The sequence below is a fragment of the Cetorhinus maximus genome, chromosome 4 (assembly GCF_964194155.1).
Source record: "Cetorhinus maximus chromosome 4, sCetMax3.hap1.1, whole genome shotgun sequence".
In the NCBI taxonomy this organism is placed as follows: Eukaryota; Metazoa; Chordata; class Chondrichthyes; order Lamniformes; family Cetorhinidae; genus Cetorhinus; species Cetorhinus maximus.
Genome location: NC_135882.1, coordinates 166,271,201 through 166,294,721, shown reverse-complemented (window position 1 = coordinate 166,294,721; position 23,521 = coordinate 166,271,201). Strand labels below are relative to the sequence as shown.

The window sequence follows — 23,521 nt, the reverse complement described above, 5'->3', positions numbered from 1 at the left end:
CGACCTTTTTTAATGACATCTTTTGCAATCTCTCCTTTGCCTCCACCTATCGCTGGCCTTCTATCCAGCTTCACCTGTCCCACCCCCCCTTAAACAGTATACATTTCACCATATGTTTACTTCTCTTTAGTTCTGAAGAGTCATACGGACTCGAAACGTTAATTCTGTCTTTCTCTCCACAGATGCTGTCAGACCTGCTGAGTTTTTCCAGCACTTTTTGTTTTTGTCTCTTTGAACATCGACACTTACACATTTCCCACCTTTTAAAAAATATTATTTTTTTTATTTTTTACCACCAAAGTGAATAACTTCACATTTCCCCGTATTATACTTCATCTGCCATCTTGTTGCCCGCTTACCTCACCTGTCTATACCTCTTTACAGCCTCTCAGTGACCTCCACACAGCTTACCTTTCCACTTAGCGAACTTTGATACGTTACTCTGTCACTTCACCTAAGTCATTAACATAGATTGTAAATAGCTGAGGTCCGAGCACTGATCCTCGCAGCACTCCAACTCTTCATTGCCTGCCAACTTGGAAACGTCCTGTTTATGCCCGCTCTTTGCTTTCCATCCATTAACTAACTCTATATCCATGCTAATACCTTACCTCCAAATCCATGGCCAGAATTTTTCACTCGTCGGGTGGGCGCATGCCAGACCCGAACGAGCGTAAAATGACACGTGATGACATCGGGTGAGCGTCCCCACATCATTGCGCAATATTTCGGTCAGCGGGCACGTGCTGGAGTCGGGAGCGCACCCACCAACAATTAAAAGGCCTAGTAAGGCCACTAAAGCACCAATTAAATGAAATTTTTTCGCTGCCTGCCCAAACTTATGGATGGCGGGCAGGCGAAAAGGCCTTTGGGTTTTTTTAGGAAACCTCACCCACCTGCGGGATGTGGTTTCCAACAGCAATGAAAGTTAAATTCAAATTTTAACATTTCATTAATACCATGGCCCGGCACATATGACAGAGTCACGTGAGGGGGCATATTTTTTCAACATTTTGAAATGATTTATTTGTTTATTTTTTAAATCTCCGTATCCGCGAGGCAGCTCTGTGCCTCAGGGAGCTTTCATTGCGCGCGCTCGTGCGCAGGCACGAACTTGTGTGCTCACCCTCCTCCCACACCGCCCCCACACACACACAGGCAGCACTGAGCGCTGCAGCGTGCGTTTCCAGCTGGGCGGGCTTTAATTGGCCCACCAGCGTGAAACCGCGGTCACGGTCCAATCACAGACGGCGGTCGGCTTCCCGACCGCTCTTGCCGATCCCAAAATACTGCCCCCATCAGCCTTTATCTGACCTATTGAGCAGTACCTTATCGAAGGTTACTGTGGCAACATCAACTTTTCCACGCATGTTATAGTCCAGAGCTATGATTAGTGATGGTAGAGGCTCCAATTTCTTTCTGTCGCATGGCCGACCTGGAATCTCTCCCACTCTTACCACCTGCAATTGGGCACATTGAAAGGATTAACAAGTTGATGTCTGTTTGGCTGCATTGTGAACTCACCTTTCTTGGCCATCAAGTCCTGGGAGTGGGACTTGAACCCAGAGCTTCTGGCACAGAGGCAGGGGCACTACCCTGTGCTGCTAGGCCTCCTTTCACTTGTGGCAACAACAACTTGCTTTTCTATAGCACCTTTAATGTGAGGAAACATGCCAAGGGGTCCCCCAGCAGCATTATAAAACAAAGCATGACACAGGAGCGCATAAGGAGATATTAGGTCAGATGACCAAAAGCTTGGTCAAAGGGACATTCTTGGAAATGTCCTGATGGAGGAAAGCGAGGTAGAGAGGTAGAGAGGTGTAGGGAGGCAGTTCCAGTGCTTGAGACCAAGGTAACTGAAGGCACAGCCACCAATGGTGGAACAATTATAATTGGAAATGCACAAGAGAACAGAATTCCAAGAGCGCAGATATCTCGGGGTATTGTGGAGCTTCAGAAGACTATAGAGATAGAGAGGGCCAAGGCCATGGGGGGATTTGAAAACACGAGGGAGAATTTTAAAATCTAGAAGCTGCTGGAGCGGAAGCCAGCGTAGATCAATGAGCACAGGGGTGGTAGGGGAATAGGATTTGCTGCAAATTAAGACATGGGAAACAGAGTTTCGGTTGATCTCAAGTTTACAGAGGATAGAATTTGGGAGAGCAGCCAGGAGTGTGTTGGAATAGTCAAGTCAAGAGCAAACAAAGGCACAGATGAGAGATTAGAAGAGGAATCGCTTTCATTGGAACCTCAGTCTATGAACTTTGCTCTCTCAGAGATCTCCACTCCTGTCAGTGAGTTGGAGAAAGCCATGCAGTGAGATGTTGCTTATTGTTGAGGAAAAGAGAATCTCGAAAGTTTGCACTCTGTTCTTTGACAGAAAATCAATAGGCCCACTTGCTGCTTCTGAACCCCATGGGGTCATCAGATCATAGACTCATGAACTGGCGTAACACAGAGAAAGGTCATTCAGTCAATCATTCCTGTACCAGCTCTTTGAAAGAGCAATGCAATTATTCCCACTCTCCCTTCTCCCTCTGCGCCGCCCTGCGAATTTTTTTTTTCCCTTTTGATCTCCAATCCCCTATTGAAGGTTACTACTGAATCTGCTTCCACCTGCCCTTACAGACAATGTGACCCAGGCCATAAGAACGAGCTGTAATCATAGCATTTCAGGGCAGGTCATGAATGAGTGAACCACTTAGCTGTCTCGCTGTGGAATTTGATACAAGGCGGTAAAGAGAGTTTTGCCAATCCTACCAACCAGGTCGAAGAGTAACAGTTGGCTGCTCTGCAGGCTGCTATTGGGCAGCCGGTAACATTTGTGGCACTTGCCAGGGAAACCTGCCAAGGGGAGGGCAGCTAACACGATCGAGCCATCTTTCGAGAAATATCCTGCTGCTGAGGTTTTGGGAACCTGAAATACAAGATGTGATTAAGTCTGGATTTGATGCACAGTTGGGGTGGGCACCAGGAAGGCTTCAGACAGCTGGTGCAATGGTCCCTTGCTGACGGGAAACAATGGGCACCTTCGCAATTCACTCTCTGGCAGCAACACATGTGCAAAAGCACAGGATCAGCAGTCAGCCTTCAAGTTGTTTCCAGTCTCTTGCCAGCTTTTGTATCTTAATTTCACAGAATTAATATAATTTAATGTCATTTGGCCCATTGTGTGTGTGCTGTCTCTTCGAAAGAACCATCCACTAATCCCGCTTCCTTTCTCCCTGGTCATTCAAATGTTGCCCTTTTCAAGTATTTATCCAATTCCCTGTTGCAAGTTACTACTGAATCTGCTTCCACTGCTCTTTCAGGTAATGCGTTCTGATAAAAAAAAGTCTCATCACGCCTCTGGCTCTTTTGCCAATTACCTCAAACCTGTGCCCACTGTTCCTGACTTTCCCATCAGTGGAAACATTCTCCTCTTATCAAAACCCCACATAATTGTGAACAACTTTATAAACGCTCTCCTCAACTCTCTCTGTCCTAAGCTTCCCCTGTCTTTCCACAAAACTGAATGTCCTCATCCCTGACAAAATCTTGGTAAAGCTCCTTTGCACCATCATTAAGGCCTTAACATCCCTATATAAAGGACAGTACCCAAAATTGGCCACAATACTCCAGCTAAGGCCTGACCATCTGCTCGCAGGGACTGGGAAGTCTCTAGTCTGCAGAAGCTTGAGTTTCCTTCGAGGCGGACTCCCTGTCTTCCCCCTCACTAACCCCTGCTATGGGATGTGCTGGGTGTCTCAATGCAGCCTGAGCAATGCTTAAATGGCCTATTGGCGCAGAACATTGCAGGACCCACAGAAGTCATACCTGCAGGAAGCCACCTGTTACTGACCAAAGTCCTCTTGCTCCTCCAACAGGAACCTCTTTAGGCCAGCAGCCATTGAGTCACTCTGCACTAATTCACCAGTCCTTGGCTCCCTTCTGGGCATCAGAGGCCATGTTGGCGGTGGTTCAGTTGGTAGCAACCAGGCCCCTGAGTCAGGAAGTTGTGGCTGCATTGAGGCTGACTCCCCAGGCAGTACTGGGGAAATGCATCACTATTGGAGGCTCCGGCTTTCAGGTGAGAGATTAAATTGAGGCCTGCCCTCTCAGGTAGACCCGCTATTTTGAAGAAAATCAGAGGGAATCGTCCTGGTCATTACTTTTAATCCCTCAACCAGCATCAGTAAAACTGTTTATTTGGCCAATATCACATTTCTGTTTGTGGGAGCTTGCTGTGCACAAACAGTGATTATACTTCAAAGGCACTGCAATGGCTGTAAAGCATTTTGGGACATCCTGAAGTCAAAGAAGATGCTATATAAAAATGCATGTCCTTCTTTACCTTGTCTGGGAGAACCTAAAGATCATTGTCCATGAAGCTGAAAGTGCTGTTCCTCACAGCCTTCCCCTCTGAAACCCTCATCTGTGAGGGGTAAGAGGTTTGAGAAAATGAAGATCTCTCTTACTGTTGGTGAACTGAAAGCCTCGCTCGAAAGGAAATATTCTTTTGCTCCCACATTTAAAATCCTACACAAAAGCACCCAGAGGACCTGTTGTTTTTGTTCCACCTACATTCAAACCACGCTGGACGAAGACGCAAACTGATGCCCAGTCTTACCCCCGGCCGTGTGTGAATTGGGGCAAATTTGAGATTAATGTGGCCTTGGGAGAAAAGGTACGGGAATGGGTGCGGTCATAGGCCTAATGATTGGTTTGTGCCCAGGCAGGAGACTCTGGGCCTAGATTATTTAATGGTTCACTCTCACAGCCATTGGCTAAGTCAACCCAAACGCACAAGGGGAAGTCAGTGATTATCAAACTTTCATTTCATGAAACAAGCCTGGAACGGACAATTACCTCAGTAGAAAAGGAAATATTTAGTCTGCAAAGTAAAAAAAAAAGGATGTCCATGTTTCAGTTAGGACTGACATACATTTTGTCATGTTTTATGTGCCCCAGATAGAAGTATTCAATAAAGGAGGTTTGACCTGATTTAGATAGCTGAAATGTCATTTCATGGAAACGAATGAGCCATAAATTCCTCACCCAAGCAGAAACTGCCTTTTGGTGATTCTCACGCATTATCCCGTGGGGAAATCCTTCCAAATTGTGACTATGACTTTATCCAAGATAACAGGACCAGTCGGAAATTCTTTTCTTGTTTGTTGTTGAGTGAGCTCTAGACTAACTCGCTGTACAAGAATGTGTTCTTTTTTTGTTTAACTAAGTGGGAATGTGTTCTGCAGGAGTTATCCGCATTGCTTTACCGAACATGGACAGGGAGGCCAAAGACCAGCATGTGGTTATTATAGAGGCTAAGGACATGGCTGGACTAAAGGGAGGTCACTCAGCGACAACGACTGTGACCATCACCTTGTCTGATGTTAATGACAACAGACCAAAATTCCAGCACAGTGAGTAACTTCCAGCTCAACGGGAATTCTCATTATCATAAAAGTTATAAATATTGAAGACAAGGCATAATGTCTTCCTGGAACCATTAGCATATACTTGTAAGCATAACTGCTTTTTCAAACATACAGTGAAACTTGTTCTCAAAGGCCACCTGGAGTGGCAATCTGTCAACCTAAAAAAAAATGAGATAAATAATTCAGGGACTTGGAGACCATCCCAGAGTCTTCTCAGCCCTGACTATTATATACAGTTCCCATCGTATCTCTAACATAGATATATCACACACATATCTCTAAGCTGAGGGTTCTTCTTTAGTTCTTCAATCAATATGGAGATTTGGGTCATCATTTCTTACCCCCTGCTGGTTGGTAAATGTTCGTTCTGGAACTGAGTGACTAACACCGAGAGGATTTCAGGTTCTCCTTTCCCCATTCTACGCCGAGTTTCTTTTCACTCGTTCAGGGGATGTGAGCATTGCTGACAAGGCCAGCGTTTGTTGCCCATTCCTAATTGCCTTTATGAAAGCTGGTGGTGAGCTGTCCTCCTTGAGCCGCTGCAGTCCACATGGTGTAGGTACACCCACAGCGCTGTTAGGGAGGGAGCTCCAGGACTTTGACTCAGCGGCAGTGAAGGGACAACGATATAATTCCAAGTCGGGAAGGTGTGGGCATGGTGTCTTGTAGATGGTACACACTGCTGCCACTGTGTGCCAGTGGTGGAGGCAGTGAATGTTGAAGGTGGTGGATGGGGTGCTGAACAAGCAAACTGCTTTGCCCTGGATGGTGTCAAGCTTCTTGAGTGCTGTTGGAGCTTGCATTCATCCGGGCAAGTGGAGAGTATTCGATCACTCTCCTGACTTGTGCCTTGTAGATGTTGGGAAGGTTTTGGGGTGTCAGGAGGTGAATCACCCACCAAAGGTCATCATTATCCTCTGTATAAACATCGGAGCTCCCTTTCCAGAGTCCGTCCCTTCTTCCAATTCAGTGGGTTAAATTTTAATCTGTCGCACTCACCTCCCTCAATGTTACTCATTCCCAATCCACTGGAAATAACTTCTGCTTCCAGCCACCGGCTGTGTAATTAGTATTATAATCTTAAATCATGAGGTGCTCACCTCAGTCCACACGCTGTGCCACATAAGTGCTTTGCGTTCATCTGAAAATCCATGGGTGCAAGCTTGTTTCCACCTCCACCCCCCCTGCCAACCCACCACCACCACCACCCCCCATTTAAACTCACTATTAGTTTTATTTCCCTTGAGCTTGCAGCAGATGGCAACTCCACTGCAAGTGAAAAAAAGGATGAGATAAACTTGATAATGTGGTGGGTTGAGAGGAACAGAGTGATAATCACACTGAGGCACAGTTAACACAGGAAACCCAGCACGTAGAGGGAATATAAACATTTGGAAACCCATTAAATGCTCAGTACATAAAACAAATAGCTAATGGCCCACTTGTTTTGCAGCGTTTTGTTAAGCACCAGTATGGCATCAAACACGCGTTTATTACTTGGGAGGAAAGGTTGCTGATCTGAGATCTTAAAGAGTATGTATGGCTGCTTCCAGGCCCATTTCTTGAGCTTCTTTCTGGTTTCAGTATAACTGCAACTTTAAATACAAAACATCCTATTGAACCATTATTACATTATTAGAGGTGGTAGTTACATAGATTACATGCGAACTCCAGCACAGAAAAAAGGCTATTGTGTTCAATAGGATCATGCCAATAATTATGCTCCACTCGATACGCCTCCCAAGCTTCTACATCACACTCTATAAGAGTATCTTTCTATTCCTTTTGCAAGGGGATTGAAATACAGGAATGAAGAAGGGTTTTGGTGAGACCACATCTGGAATATCGTGCGCAGTTTGGCTCTCCATATTTACGGAAGGATACACTTGCAATTGGAGGAGGTACAGCGAAGGTTCACTTGATTGGTCCCTGGGATGAGGGGGTTGTCCTATGATGAGAGGCTGGTTAAATTGTGTCAGCATTCTCTGGAGTTTAGTTGAATGCGAGGTGATCTCATCGCAATATACAAAATTCTGAAGGGACTTGACAGGGCAGGAGGTGAGGGATTGCCTCCTGTTGGTCAGGAATCTAAAACAAGGGGCCACAGTCGCGGGATAAGGGGCTGATCGTTTAAGACTGAGATAAGGAGAAATTACTTCAGTCAAAGGGTTGTGAATCTTTAGAATTCTCTACCCCAGATGGTTGTGGACGCTCATCATTGAATACCATTAGGGCCGGTGTGAAGGATTAAGACCTCACAGTGTATATTTTTATAATATATATATATAAATATGCTGATTGCTATTTCTAAAATTTTAAAACTGAGTATAGGCCTTTAAAATGGCTGAATCCATGCCTGTCTGTGAACCCTGAACAAAATAAGCTACATGGCAATTTCAGGAAAACTCGCACCTCGTTATCTCTGAGGAGACACTAATGACCACCTATGGACTGTACTGCCCAACTTCAAAGAAAGCTGTAAAAAGGCCAACTGCATTTAATAACCCAGACTGGCCAACAGGAGATGGATAATTTGCTAAGACAAAGGCCCCAAAACCTTCCTTTCAATTTCTAATAGCTGAGACATTTAATAGTCTTTGGAATCCAGAGATGTATATGCATCCTTTGTCAAAGACATGGTGGAGAGGTGGGAGTCATGTGACATGGGCCTCAGGCTTGTGAAGCAAGTAATATTGACTTGCTGAGCTGCATAGCTCAGTCTGCTGTTTACCATCTAACTAGCAACCTCACAGACAAGGAGCTCTGCTCAGGTAGAATACCTGGTTCCCATCTACGCTGCTTCTGCTGGAAATTTGGTACAATCACCTACAAAACTGATTCATCTCTACATGCCTATCTCATTGTGCAAAGTCAGCATCACTGGAGACGTGAATTATCCAGTACCGCCCATCAATCTCCATGAAGGAATATCTCATTGGACTTTGATTCTGAACTCTGGAGCCCACATGAAACAATATCTCATTTCTCTGTAGTCTCTGTGCTGTAAATATTTATTTTCTCTATCCCTCTCTTTACTATCTGAGGGTCTGGGAGACTGCAAGCAGCAAGAACAGCTGCCTTCTCCTTGGTCTCCAGTGTTAAAGCTCCCACCTGACATTCAAGAAGCCTTGACCTGGGCCTCCCTGTCCCCATGGCAACCTAGTCACATGGGCCTTTCACCAGGCAGAGTTCAGTACAACTTCATACCATCTCACATTGCAGGGCATTCTGTTTTTACCTTAACTTAAAAGAGACAGTTTAAAACATAACAGTCTTACAATATCTTACGGCCACAACAACAGACAGCGACAGGTCTACCAAGCTGTGGGAGCTCATTAGGGGCAAGACAGTGAGAGCACAGCGAGGAGCCATTGTTCAACGAAACTGACAGCCATGGAAGTCTTTAAACAGTGTGACGGAACAGAACGTAACACTCTGTATGTTTATGAAAATGTATCCTCATTGCTATTTCTTAATTTTAAACTGGACCTTTTGGCTGAACAAAGGCCATTAAGATGGCTGACCCCATGTCGATGAGTTATTGTCTATGAGTCACCAGAAAAAAAGAAGCCACTTCACAATTTTGGAAATGCCAGAGCTCATTATTTCTGAGAAGCTACTAACAGACCACCTGGGGACTGCACAGCCCAACTTCAAAGGGAGCTAAACGAAGGCCTTTTGTATGTAATAAACCAGGTCTGCCAGCAGAGTCAAAGAGTCTATGGAGACAATGACTTCCCAAACACCAGACCCTCAACAATTAGCACCTCTTTCAACCCATAATGCCTGAGACGCTATCAGCCTGGAACACAAAGCCAATTTCCAGACCCCGGATAAACATCCTTTGTTGCAGATATTGTGGAGAGGTAAGGTCACATGACCTACGATGCTGCTTTGTTGAATGAGTTACCATTGCCTTCCTGGGCTGCAAGTCCGGTCTGCTGCTATAATATCTGACTGGAAGGCCACAAGAAGCAACTCTTGCCAGGATGGACAATTGACCCCATCTACCTGGCCTCTGCTGAAAGTTCTGTACTATTTCCTACAACCTCTGCATGCCCTTTTCATCTTGTGAAGTCAACACCACTGGAAAAGTGAATCGAAGACCATCGATTTTCACCCCGCGGACGTCTGTGAAGGAATTCCTCATGGGACTTTGATTCCATACTCTGAACCTTACATGAACCAATACTTATTTTATCTGCAGACTCTGTACTGTAAACCCTTCTTTTCTCTAACCCTCTCTGTGTGGAGGGAGACCTTGCAGACCCTCCTTTCCACGGTTTTCGAATGTGTGCAATAAACTAACCTTTTTGAGTTCATCCTACCTCGAGTTTGCTGCGGGGTTATCAGTAGGAATTGGATCACCCAAAAACCGAGGTGTTGGGAAATAGGCTGCCACTTATTGAAAAGGATACAGATCAAAACAACGTCCTGTTTATGGGCAGGTGGTGAGGGGAAAAAATAATGCTATTTGAACGGACCCCTGCGCCCTACCTGTCCGTAACAACAGTGAAACAGCTGCTGCCCATCTGAAAGGCTTGTACTCACAGAACCTGTTCAGGGAGTCAGGTCTCATTGCTTCCCATGTTATTTCCAATGTTTTGGAAGTCATTTCACCACCCTTGGACTTCACTCATTTTGACCTGATCTTCTCTGCTCCCAGGTTTCAAACAGCATGGGATCAACTTGTGCAGCTCAACTTCAGACCTCTGATTAGGAGCAAGAGTAGTATTATCATGAATAACAGAGGGAAGAGCAGCACCAGCATGAGCTGTAACTTCCTTCTCCTCAGCCACGTGCAGTTCCAGAGGGCAGATGGGCTAGTTACAGAGGGGCTGGGTCTTGTTGGGGTGTCGCTGGCCCCGACGATGGCCTGGAGGGCTGGGGGCCACCCCGCCTCGGGCACCATCCCCCATTCTGGCAGCTAATGAGTTACCGCCAGGGCTCCCATCCTTGTTAAGGACTCGAGCCCGCCACCGAGAACTGCTGACCAATCAGAGGGCTGGCGGGGAGTGGCAGCCACCGCTGGGGCTGCACTCAGCTTGAGGGGACAGAGTGAGGAACGCCACCCTCACAGCAAGCTAAGTGGGATCAGAGTCACCAGGGCCAGTCAGGTAGGTCCTGCTGTGGGATATGGGGGTGGGGGGGGGAGGGTTTGTAAGGGCTGGGGGTGTAGTGCTGCTGCAGCGACAGCCAGTGCCATTAAGGGAGTCACAGGGTGTCCAAGTAGGAGGGACCCCCCCTGAGCCCACTGGGGGCGCCACCAGGGTTCCCCAGGCAGCATCAACACATAGCGATGGTTCCACCATCACTGGTAGGATTCTAGCAGCAGCAGGAAAAGGGCCTTAATTGGCCTTTGGGCAAGAGAGCCATCTTCCATCTTCCCCGCCACTGGCAGAATACCATGGCAGTGAGAAGGTGATGGGTACTTCACCCCTCACACCCTCCCTCCAAATTTTTTGGCATCCCTTGCCCTCTAGCTATGCAGGAGAGCTCAGAGTGAAAGGCTTGACACCTGAAATTGAGGTGCCACTCACCTGCCGTGCTCGCCTGAGGTCCTTGCATCTCTTGGGGGAACTGTTTCCAGGGGCAGAACTTTGTCCTTGTCGGGGCAGGCTCAGCGGGGGCGGGCGGGGGCGATCGGGAAGCTGACTGCCCGCTCGCGATCCAGGCCGGAAGGCGATTTCACGCTAGTGGGCTGATTAAGGCCCGCTCAACGTGAAACGCAAGCGGCAGTGCTCAGCGTTGTCTGCACGGGCAGGGGAGGAGGGTGAGGGCAAACTTCAAGCATGGGCGCAAGTGGGCGCTTGGAAATCTCCCTGAGGCACGGAGCTGTCTCAGGGACATGAAGAGTTTAAAAATAACAACAAAAAACTTTAAAATGTTATAAAACATGTCCCCTCATGTGACAGAGTCACATGAGCAGGGACATGTTATTAATTAAGTGTTAAATTTTTCATTTTATTTTTATTTGCTTTGGAAAACCTCATCCCACCCGTGGATGAGGTTGTCTAAAAAGTCCAAAGGCCACTTGGCCTGTTCATCTGCCCGCCCAACGAAAGGTTGGATGGGCAGCAAAAAATTCTACTCCATTTAGTGTCCTTAATAGGCCCTTTAAGTGTTGGCGGGCGCCTGGCGCACTAAACATTGCGCAACTGTGTGTTGATGTCGGGGTGCTCGTCTGATGTCAACGCGTGTCATTTTACTCTTGGCGCCCACACGCCGAGATAAAAATTTTGCCCCAGGCTCCAGGGGTGACATATTTGCCCAATATCTGAAATTAGTCTCTTCTGGTTGCCGATGAAAACAACTTCTCCCGATGCAGCCCAGCAGAATCCCTCATCATCATCTCAGTCGCATTCCTGTTGATGACCCATTACCTCTGAAGTGTCTTACAGAGCAGCTGAGCCAAAAACTGGTCCGATCCTGCGCAATCAAAACAAGTGTCAACCATTATCAGCACATGAACCTCCGCTCACAGCATAGTCAGGCAAATTGAAGCATCATATTTTCATCTCAATGGGGCTAATCATGTGAGTAAATTGTAGCATGTCTCTGGGCCTCCAATTGACAGAGCACTGCATAAGATTCATGGCACCGATAGCTGGAGCTCAAAAATAGGCTCCAGCCAGCTGGAGCAGCGAGTAGAAAGGGAAAAGAAATATTCGATGTTGTTACGGGGAAGTGCATGTGTTTGGGTGTGAGACGGGCAAAGTGTTAGCTCCTCTGTAATGCTCTTGGTGATCAAATGGGCTGTCAGCACTCTCCGTCAAGCCTAATGCCACTTGCGCGAGCTACTGAGGGTGCTGCAGGCAACTTGTGGTGTTTGTATCACCAGCATCAGTCGGCACTTCCGAGGGTGAAGGGGCCTATTTCATTCGTGCTCAGCCTCCGAACTAGTTACCGGTTTTTTTCAGCAGATACCAATGAAGTCAAGGAAAGTCATGGAGAAAGATGCCAAAATGCATTTGGTAATTAAAGGCTAGGGGGCAGGGTTTTTGCTCATTAGCTTCACTTACATCAGCACAATCTGGGCGAAGTTGGCCAAACCAAGCAGCTCACCGCCACTTTCTCTTGGGCAATCCCACAAAATCATTTCTTTTTAAATCAGGAAACTCAAAACCACACGCACCCATGTTTTCCATAATCTTTCACCCTGGCCCAAGATTCATTTCGCCCGGATCAGCCTACAAAGCTGTCGACACCCTCCAGGATGACATTGTGAACTCCACCGATTGAACCATAGACCCATAGAAACATCACAGTGCAGGAAGAGGCCATTCAGCCCATCGTGTCTGCGTCAGCCAAAAAAGGGAGAAAAAAGAAACTAGCAGTTCATTTTAATCCTACTTTGCAGAACCTGGTCCGTAGCCTGGCAGGTTAAAATAACTGTTTAGTTGACTATGAAACTGACTAGTTTTCGCCGGCAGTTCAGCATAGTTTTTTAAAATCATTTTCAGTGACCTTAAATCAGCTTGCAATTGACAATCACATCACGCAAGTGTGAGGCAATAACCATCTCCAACAAGAGAGAATCTAATTGTCTCCTCTTGACATTCAATGGCATTACCATGACTGAATCCCCCACTATCAATATCCTGGGGCTTACCATTGACCAGAAGCTGAACTGGACCAACCATATAAATACTGTGGCCGCTAGAGCAGGTCAGAGGCTCGGAATTCTGCGATGAATAACTCACTTCCTGACTCCCCAAAGTCTGTCCACCACCTACAAGTCACAAGTCAGGTGTCTGATGGGATACTCTCCACTTGTCTGGATGAGTGCAGCTCCAACAACACTCAAGAAGCTCGACACCATCCAGAAAAAAGCAGCCTGTTTGATTGGCATCCCACCTATCACCTTGAACGTTCACGTCCTCCACCATCAGCACTCAGTGGCATCAGTGTGTACCTTATACAAGATGCACTGCAGCAACTCACCAAGGCTCTATCAACAGCCCCTGCCAAATCCACAACCTCTACCACCTCAAAGGACAAAGGCAGCAGATACGTGGGGAACACCACCGCCTGTAAGTTCCCCTCCAAGTCACTCACCATCCTGAGTTCGAAATATATTGCTATTCCTTCACTGTCGCTGGGTTAAAATCCTGGAACTCGCTCCCTAACAGCACTGAGGGTGTACCTACACCACATGGATTGCAGGCATTCAAGAAGGCAACTCAGCCTTCTCAAGGGAAATTAGGGATGGGCAAAAAATCCAGGTCTAGCCAACGATGCACATCCCATGTACAAATAAAAAAAAGTTAGTCACTGGAGGACTGGCTACACTTGCTAAAAATGCACTGTTGTACTGATAAACCTTTTCCAGCTGTGTCAATAAAACTTGACTGGGTTAAAACCCTTAAATACATTACGAGGAATAGTTTTTAATGGAAAGAAAAAAAATAAATGGTTATGTTCAATTCTGCTGTTCATGGAAGATTTTCTGTTCATGAGTATATAAACATATTTTAGCAGAAACTTGAACTGTAACCTAGCCAGCACCATTTCTGAGGCATTTTGGATGCAATCTCCTGATTGCACCCAAAGCAGAAACTCTTCCCTGATATTGTCACAGTGTGGTCCTGTGTCTTTAATTGAACTGGGAGCTGTTTGCTCTGCAATTGCAGCACGGCTATCATTAATGCCCTAAAATGGATCCTAAAACTACAAATTGACTACCTTCTCCTTATTTTCTAATTAGTGCATGTTAAGAAGCTAATTGAATTTAATTCGTTTGTGTTTGCTTATTGGTCTGATACATGACATGTTCCCAGTAACGCACACTGCTGAGGATGAGTCACACTTTTCTTCATCATCTTTCCTTCCAGAGCTGTACCATTTCCATGTGCCAGAGTCAGGCAATATTGGGTCCACTGTCGGGAGGATAATGGCGACGGATGTTGATATTGGGCAAAACGCAGAAATGAACTACACGGTCGAAGCTGGAGATGGTTCAGATTCATTTGGCATACTTACAGATAGTGAGACCCAGGAAGGCGTCATCATATTGAAAAAGGTCGGGTTTAAGGATTATTCCGGCATTTTCTTTTTCTGCATCTATCCCTTTTAGAAATGAGAGTTTGAGCAGTTCAGCTTCTCTCTTCATCTTGTAGTAAACGTATTAGGCTTTGTTGATATCATAACCTGTGTAAAATTAGATAAACACTGATAACCAAAACTTAAACCAAAGAAAACTAAAGCAGCTGATTAACCTTGACCCTTGACCAGTGGCTTGAGTTCATGTTAAAAGCTCACTCAAACACTTCAGTAAAGTATGGACCTAAATCATCGAACCAGGGAAAAGTGTAACTTGGCTGACTTGGGACTTTGCCACATCGGCTCAAACGTTTTTGATGAATTCGATATGTCCAGAAAGCCAGTGATTCAGGAACAATTGGGTGATTGATCAATTATTTTGGATACAGAGGGGATTAAGGGATATGGGAATAGTGCAGGAAGGTGAAGCTGAGCTCGCCAATCAGCCATGATCTTAATGAATGACAGAGCAGGCTCAAAAGGTTGAATGGCCTACTCAAGCTTCTATTTATATACATACAACATACGAAATAGGCCACTCGGCCCTTCAAACCTGCTGCGCCCTTCAGTAAGGTCATGACTGATCTGATTGTAACCTCAACCCCCACATTCCTGCCTATCCCCGATAACCTTTCACCCCCTTGTTAATCAAAAATCTATCTAGCTCTGCCTTAAAAATATTCAAAGACCCCACCTCCACTGCCTTTTGAGGAAGAGGGTTCCAAAGACTCATGACCCTCTTAGAGAAAAAAACTTTTCCTCTTCTCTGTTTTAAATGAGCGACCGCTTATTTTTAAACAGTGACCTTAGTTCTAGGTTCTCCCAGAAGAGGAAACATCGTCTCCACATCCACCCTGTCAAGACCCCTCAGGATCTTAAAGGTTTCGATCAAGTCACCTCTTACTCTTCTAAACTCCAGTAAATACAAGCCTAACCTGTCCAGCCTTTCCTCATAAGACAACCCACCCATTCCTGGTATTAATCTAGTAAACCTCTGAACTGCTTCTAATGCATTTACATTGTCCCTTAAATAAGGAGACCAGTACTGTACACAATACACGAGATGTGGTTTCATCAGTGCCCTGTACAACTGAAACATAACCTCCCTACTTTTGTAATCAATTCCCCTCATAATAACTGATAACATTCTGTTAGCTTTCCTAATTTCTTACTGTACCTGCATATTAGCCTTTTGCGATTCATGCACTAAGACACCCAGACCTCTCTGCATCTCCAAACCCTGCATATCAGCATTTAGATAATATGCTTCTTTTTCATTCATCCTTCCAAAACGGACAACCTTCTGCATTTTTCCACATTATACTTCATTTGCCAGATCTCTGCCCGCTCATCTAACCTGCCATCCTTTTGCAGCCTCCTTTATTCTCTTCACAACTTACTTTCTTACCTATCTTTGTGTCATCAGGGAATTTAGCAACCATACATTTGGTCCCTTCATCCAAGTTATTTATATAAATTGTAAAAAGTTGAGGCCCCAGCACTGATCCCTGTGGCACACCACTCGTCACATCCTGCCAGCCAGAAAAAAAAACCATTTATGCCTACTCTCTGTTTGCTGTTAGCCAGCCAGTCTTCTATCCATGCCAATATGTTGCCCCCTACACCATGAGCCTTTATATTCCATAATAAGCTTTGATGTGGCACTTTATCAAATGCCTTCTGGAAATCTGAGTAAAGTACATCCACTGGTTCCCCTTTATCCACAGCACATTTGACTCCTTCAAAGGATTCCAATAAATTGGTTAAACATGATTTTCACAAAACCATGTTGACTCTGCCTGATTGCCTTGAATTTTTCTAAGTGCCCTGCTATAACAGCTTTAATAATATCTTCAAACATTTTTCCTACGATAGATGTTAGTCTAAATAGCCTGTAGGTTCCTGCTTTCTGTCTCCCTTCCTTTTTGAATAATGGAGTTATATTTGCTACCTTCCATGGATGGAACCTTCCCCGAGTCTAGGGAATTTTGAAAAATTAAAACCAACGCATCAACTATCTCACTGGTCACTTCATTCAAGACTCTAGGATGAAGTCCATTAGGACCCAAGGATTTGTCAGCCCACAGCTCCAACAATTTGCTAAGTATCACTTCCCTGGTGATTGTAATTTTCCTGAGTTCCTCCCTTCCTTCCATTTCCTGATTTAAAACTATATCTGGGGTGTTACTTGTATCCTCTACAGTGATGACCGATGCAAAATACCTGTTGAACTCATCTGCCATCTCCTTACTTTCCATTATTAATTCCCCAGGCTCACTTTCTATAGGACAATGCTCACTTTAACTCCTTTCTTATTTAAGTATCCATAGAAACTCTTACTATCCATCTTTATATTTCTAGCTAGCTTTCTCACGTACTCTAATTTTTCTCTCCTTATTAATCTTTTGACACTCTTTGCTGTTTTTTATATTCTGTCCAATCTTCAGACCTGCCACCAGTCTTTGTGCAGTTATGCGCTTTTTCTTTAAGTTTGATACTGTCTTTAACTTTCTTAGTCAACCACAGATGATGGACCCTCCCCTTGGAATTTTTCTTTCTCGTTGGAATGTATCTATTCTGTGTATTCTGAAATATCCCTTTAAATGTCTGCCACTGCATCTCTAATGACCTCTCACTTAACCTCACTTGCCAGTTCACTTTAGCTAGCTCTGCTCTCATGTCCTCATTATTGACCTTATTTAAGTTTAAAATACTAGTCTTGAATCCACTCTTCTCCCCCTCGAACTGGATGTAAAGTTCAATCATATTAGGATCGCTGCTACCAAGGGGGTTATGAATTAATCCTATGTTGTTGCACAATGCCAGGCCTGGTACAGCCTGCTCCCTGGTTGGCTCCAGAATATGCTGTTCTAAGAAACTATCCCGTAAACATTCTATGAATTCTTCATCTACAGTACCTTTGCCCAGATGATTTTTCCGGTCTGTATGTGGAGTAAAAGCCCCCATGATTATCATGATACCTTTCTGACAAACTCCCATTATCTCTTTCTTTATACTCTGTCCTACCATGTAGTTACAATTAGGGGGCCTGTACATTACTCCCACAAGTGACTTTTGCCTTTATTATTTCTCATCTCAACCCAAACCACTTCTACATCCTGGTTTCCTGAACCTAGGTCATCCCTCTCTGATGTGCTAATATCAGCATTAATTAACAGAACTACCCCTTCACCTTTTCCTAACTTCCTGCCCTTCCTCATTGTCACATACCCTTCAATATTCAGGTCCCAATCTATGTCAACCCTGTAGCCATGTCTTTGTAATGGCTATCAGATCATACTTATTTATTTCTATTTGCACTATCAGTTCATCTGGTTTGTTTCAAATGCTACGTTTGTTTAGATGCTGAGCCTTTAGTTTTGCCCTTTCATTGTTTTTGTAGCGTCTAGCCTTATCTGCTGATTTACTCTTAGATTTGAACTCTCTGTCCCTTCCTGTCACAGTCTGTTTATCATTTCCCATATTAGTACCTTTCTTTCTTGCCTTGTCTCCAATCTTTGGGTTTTCCACATCTTCCTGAATTTGATCTCTTGCGCCCCACTGTTCAGTTTAAAACCCTCCATACTTCCCTAGTTATGCAACTCGCGAGGAAAGCAGCCCCAGCATGGTCCAGGTGTGGATCGTCCCAACGGTACAGATCCCACTTTCCCCAGTACTCGTGCCAGTGCCAGGTTGGGTACCAGAACCCACTTCTGCCACACCAGCCTTTGTGCCACGCATTCGTCTCTCTAATCTTATTTGGGCAGTGCCACTTTGCACGTGGCTCAGTTAGTAATCCAGAAAGTATTACCTTTGAGGTCCCGCTTCTTAATTTGGTGCCTAGTTCTTAATACTGACTATGCAGGGCCTCCCTCATCTTGCCTATGTCATTGGTACCTACATGGACTACGACAATTGGATTCTCCCCTTCCCACTGTAGGTTCCCCTTCAGCCCTGAGGAAATGTCCCAAACCTTGGCACCGGGCAGGCAACACAGCTGTCAGGGCTGTTGCTCTTTGCTACAGAGAACAGTGTCAATCCCCCTCATTATACTGCCCCCCACTACCGCTACATCCCTTTTGGCTTCCTGTGCCACAGTGTCATCATGGAATCATCAAATCCATAGAAAGGTGACCATTCTGTTCATTATTCCTGTGCTGGCTCTTTGAAAGGGTTATTCAATCCACCACACTCCCCTTCTTTTACCTCAGTGTCCTCCTTGCCAAATGCTTATCCAATTCTCTTTTGAAAGTTGCTATCCAATCTACTTTCACTGTCCTTTAAGGCAGTGCCCTCCAGATCATTACAACACACTGCATCACAAAAAAAGCTCCCTTATCTCACCCTCTGGTTCTTTTGCCAGTTATGGTAAATCTGTCTTCTCAAGTTACTGACCACCACCCTCCCCACCGACGCCACCGAAAATGGTTTCTCCATCAAATATTCAAGTATGAAACATTCCAGTGAGTATCTGATCAATGTCTATAATTCACCTTTAAAAGCTTCAATCACAATCTTGACCATTTATTTACCCAGCTACTGTAAAGAATTTAATCAACATAGCAGCATTGCCTGCACAGACGTGGCTCAGTGGGTTGTGCACCTTTGAACAGTGTAATTAAATTGAGTGCATGTACCAAGTGGGGAGAGGTGAGAACCCGTGACATATTTACATAGGCGTTGGGCTCTGGCACCAGCCAGGTTAAGATAGCATGGACACTCCCCTACTGTACTGGCACCTCCCCCAACCTGACATTCATCAAGGGAAAAATTAATGTTAATTGTGGGCCTCCTCCTGATATGTGAGTGAATGCGATGAGAGGGTGGGAGAAGTGAAAGGAGCTCTATCCAGTCTAGCAGTCCAGCAATTATATGCCTGGCTTCCTGGTATGAGATGCCTGTCGCTCAAATCTGCCCAGAACAGTTGACGTGAATTTTGTTCATTTTCACGTGCGTCAAGAAGTGGAACAGCTCAGTAATTTGAATTCAACGTTATGATATTAAAAAAAAACAAAGCTGGTATCAGAAAACGTGACCGTGGAGCTGCTGAACTAGTGTGAAAAAGGGGAAGGAAACCTGCCATCCTTACCTGGTCAGGGACAATATGTGACTCCAGTCCCAGGCCAATGTGATTGACTGTTAACCGCCTCCCAATGCGGCCTAGCAAGCCACTCAGCTGTATTGCATACCGGGGTAACTCGGGATGATCAATAAATGCCAGCCTCACCCCACACTCTGAGGATTAATTTTTAAAAAAAGGACAAAACTCATTAAAAGTCTAAATGTGCAGCTACTGATTAATCAGGTTAGTGGCAAGCGATTTGTCTTGGAGCACAGGGGCTGATCAACAGCCTAACGCCTTTTGAGCCAGTAATGAGTAATGGAGAGCAGAATTGTGTCTGTGCTTTGCTGCAGCTACTGGACTATGAGAGCAAGAGGAGATTTAGAATCAGAGTGGAGGCAATCAACAAATACATTGACCCCCGACTCCTCAACCTCGGACCGTTTAAAGATGTCACAAATGTCAAAATCAATGTGCACGACGTCGATGAGCCGCCACTCTTTATCGCTCCCGAATACATTTTCAAGCTCCGAGAAAACAGAGACGCTGGCGCCTTTGTCGGGGAGGTGACAGCAAGGGACCCAGATGCAGCAAACAATTCAATCAGGTAGGCGATGCTTAAACTGCAGAGTTGATTGCCAATTCTGTTAAACAGTGTGGAAACTTCTCTTCCACCCTGCACTGATTGCAATACCCTGCTGCCGCTCTGAGAACAGAAAGTAGATTGCCTACTTAAACCATGCTATTAAGTTACTTTAAACAATATAAAAAATTCAAATCGGTGAGAATGGTTGGTAAGAACAGCTGAACGGCCAAAGTGGGCACCATTATTAGTTTTCACGTTATGCTTAATGGGCTTTCAAAATTTTCACTAAAAGTGATTGACTTCCAAGTGTCTCATTGCTTATTCATGACTGACATGATTGGACTGATGTTTCTCCTCATATTTCAATTCTTCTGGCATTATCTGCTGCTTGTGTAAGCCTATTCAGGTGTAATGTGTCAAACCTATCTCTCCAAATCAATAGAATTCGGCTGTCAATATTAAAGCAAACAAGACAGTAATATTAGGTGTTTTTTTTTCCAGAGTGTGCACCAGCCTTCTGCTGATAACTGTGAGCACACCATAGCAAGTCAAATTATACATCATTTTCAGCTTGTCCTGGGGATTTAAGTGAGCAGTGATGGAACAGGTAGAGCTGCTTGTGAAATTCCAAGTATGACTCAAGGATGCACACTAGGTAGGGTGTGGGTTTGTAGGTAGAGGAGCCAAAAGCCCAAAGTGAAGATAATTGGCCCGGATTCCGCAGTGGGAATGATGGTGAAGCCGGTAGTGTTCACCGCCATTACTCATGTGAAACTGACAGCAACTTCTGGAGTCCAGACATGCGCAGTCAAAAGTGACAATCCAGAAGTTTCTGTCGGTGATCCCTCTGCTCCTCCAGGCAGGGGGCGCTGCTGAGGTCCCCCCCCACCACCCGTGCAATCAATTAGAAATCACTGAACTGATGAGAATTTCCGCTCTTTGGTTTTTAGTTTCACAGTAAAAACTCTAGAGAAAGTTACACTAGTTGAATGAGGTGTAACAACAATTTTAACGTTAGAAAAAAGTTGTAATTACTGCTAAACAGCCACTCTGACCTGAAAGAGCAGTTTTACATGTCAAATTTCTCCATTAGCATAAGAAATTCCACATAGTTTTTAAATAATTTTTACAAGTTTCTTTATGATATTGTATCTTCTATCTTAATCCTATGTTTATGCCCCAATCATTTTTTTTTTGTTATCTACAAAAAAATCAAATTAAAAGTGAAGAAGTTTTTATTTCCAGGTTTGCTGTCTGTTAGAATACGTCAATGCGATTGGCTCCTTAATCTACTTGATGACATCACTGTTGCTGGATACCTGGAGACCGCCTAGACTTGAGTGCCAGATTCAAACTGATATTGGGAAAGAGGAAATCCATGTATCAGAGATTGCTAGATCTTTGTGGGCAGCCTTCCTCGAAGTCAGCCATGAGCACCATTGCTTCAGCGCTGAGCACGAAATGCAGCCCATTTAATATGAAATAAGGCCAGGCAACAGCAGGAGGACACATGCCTTAGAGACGTCTCCAAAATATGCCACAAAGGACATAAATTGTTCAACAACTATCTGTTACACAAGGGAAAAGCTAATGATAAGAGCCAACTGTGGAATAATTGGTAATTTGATGACCTTGGCCACCCCGTGAGGTCGTTGAACTTCTTGTGACACTGCACCCAGTGTCTTGTCTCGTGACATTTATCTCCACTGCTATTGCTCCCACTACAACTTGAACGTGGGTTTGTGGGTCCTTTTGGTGCTCTATGGATACAGAACATCTCCCCTCCTTTGCAACTCATCCTTTGCTCTGCTTGTAGGGAGTCCCAAATCATGAGAAGCTAGCACCAGTTAAAGCTTGCCTGCACTACTTAAAGCCAGTATGCAGTTCTTAAAGGGGAGATGCATTGTGGCTAGTACATGTGCTGAAAGTTGTTCACAACTAATTATGATCTGGGAAAGTCAAAAGAAACAAAGCAAAGGTCAGGAGTGTGATGGGATACTCTCCACTTACCTGGGTGCGTGCAGTCCCCAACAACACTCAGGAAGCTCGAAACCACCCAAGACAAAGCAGCCCACTTGATCGGCACTCCATCCACCACCTTAAACATTCAATCCCTCCACCAATGCACAGTGGCAGCAGTGTGAACCATCTACAAGATGCACTGCAGGAACTCACCAAGGCTCCTTCGACAGCACGATCAAAACCCGTGATCTCTACCACCCAGAAGGTAAAGGGCAGCAGTTGGATGGGAACACCACCACCTGCAAGTTTCCCTCCAAGCCACTCACCAACCTGACTTGGAAATATATCACAGTTCCTTTACTGTCAGTGGGTCAAAATCCTGGAACTACCTCCCTAACAGCACTGTGGATATACCTATACCCCATGGACTGCAGCGGTTCAAGAAGGCAACTCACCACCACCTTCTCAAGGGCAATTAGGGATGGGCAACAAATGCTGGTCCAGCCAATGATGCCCATGTTTTGTGAAAGAATAAAAGAAAATGATATCAAGCCACTAAGGGTATATTTGGTCTGATGACCAAAAGCTTAGTCAAAAAGCAATTAGGGGATATGAGAAAGCTCTGGCTGGTAAAAGTAGGGAAAATCCCAAGATATTCTATAAGTATATCAATGGGAAGAGGATAACCACGGAAAGAGTAGGGCCCATTAGGGACCAAGGGGGCAATCTATGGGTGGAGCCAGAGCACATCACTAAAGTGTTGAATGAATACTTCACATCCGTCTTCACCCAAGAGAATGAGGATGAAGGTATTGAAGTTGGAGAGAGAGACTGCGAGGTTCTTGAGCAAATTGCTAGAGGGAGTGACAAGGCATTCGAGGTGTTGGCTTAAAAATGGACAAATCTCCAAGACTGGGTGTTTTGTATCCCAGACTGCTGAGGGAGGCAAGGGAGGAGATTTCAGGGGCTCTGAACCAAATTCTTAATTCCTCTCTGGCCACAGGGGAGGTGCCAGAGGACTGGAGAACAGCTAACGTGGTTCTGCTATTTAAGAAGGGTTGTAGACAAGCCAGGGAACTACAGACCAGTGAGTCTCACATCAGTGGTAGGGAAACTATTGGAGAAAATTCTGAAGGAGAGAATCTATCTCCACTTGGAGAGGCAAGGTTTGATCAGGGATAGTCAGCATGGCTTTGTCAGAGGGAGGTCATGCCTAACAAATTTGATTGAAATTTTTGAGGAGGTCATCAGGTGTGTAGATGAGGGGAGTGCAGTTGATGTAGTTTATACGGATTTCAGCAAAGCATTTGACAACATCCCACATGGGAGACTTATAAAGGAGGCAAATGCACATGGGATACAGGGTAATTTGATAAGGTGGATTCAAATTGGCTTAGTTGTAGGAGGCAGAGGGTGATGACAGAAGGCTGCTTTAGTGACTGGAAGCCA

At 45.1% G+C, this 23,521-nt stretch overlaps 1 protein-coding gene across 1 annotated transcript in view; it reads left to right on the top strand.

The window, feature by feature from the left end:
* Positions 1-23,521, top strand: part of LOC144680018 (cadherin-7-like) — an 86,246-nt gene that overhangs the window by 28,162 nt on the left and 34,563 nt on the right. The window contains exons 4-6 of the mRNA XM_078541101.1: positions 5,238-5,405; positions 14,255-14,442; positions 19,878-20,131. Coding sequence (XP_078397227.1) covers positions 5,238-5,405; positions 14,255-14,442; positions 19,878-20,131 — 610 coding nt within the window. The remainder of the gene's footprint in view (positions 1-5,237; positions 5,406-14,254; positions 14,443-19,877; positions 20,132-23,521) is intronic.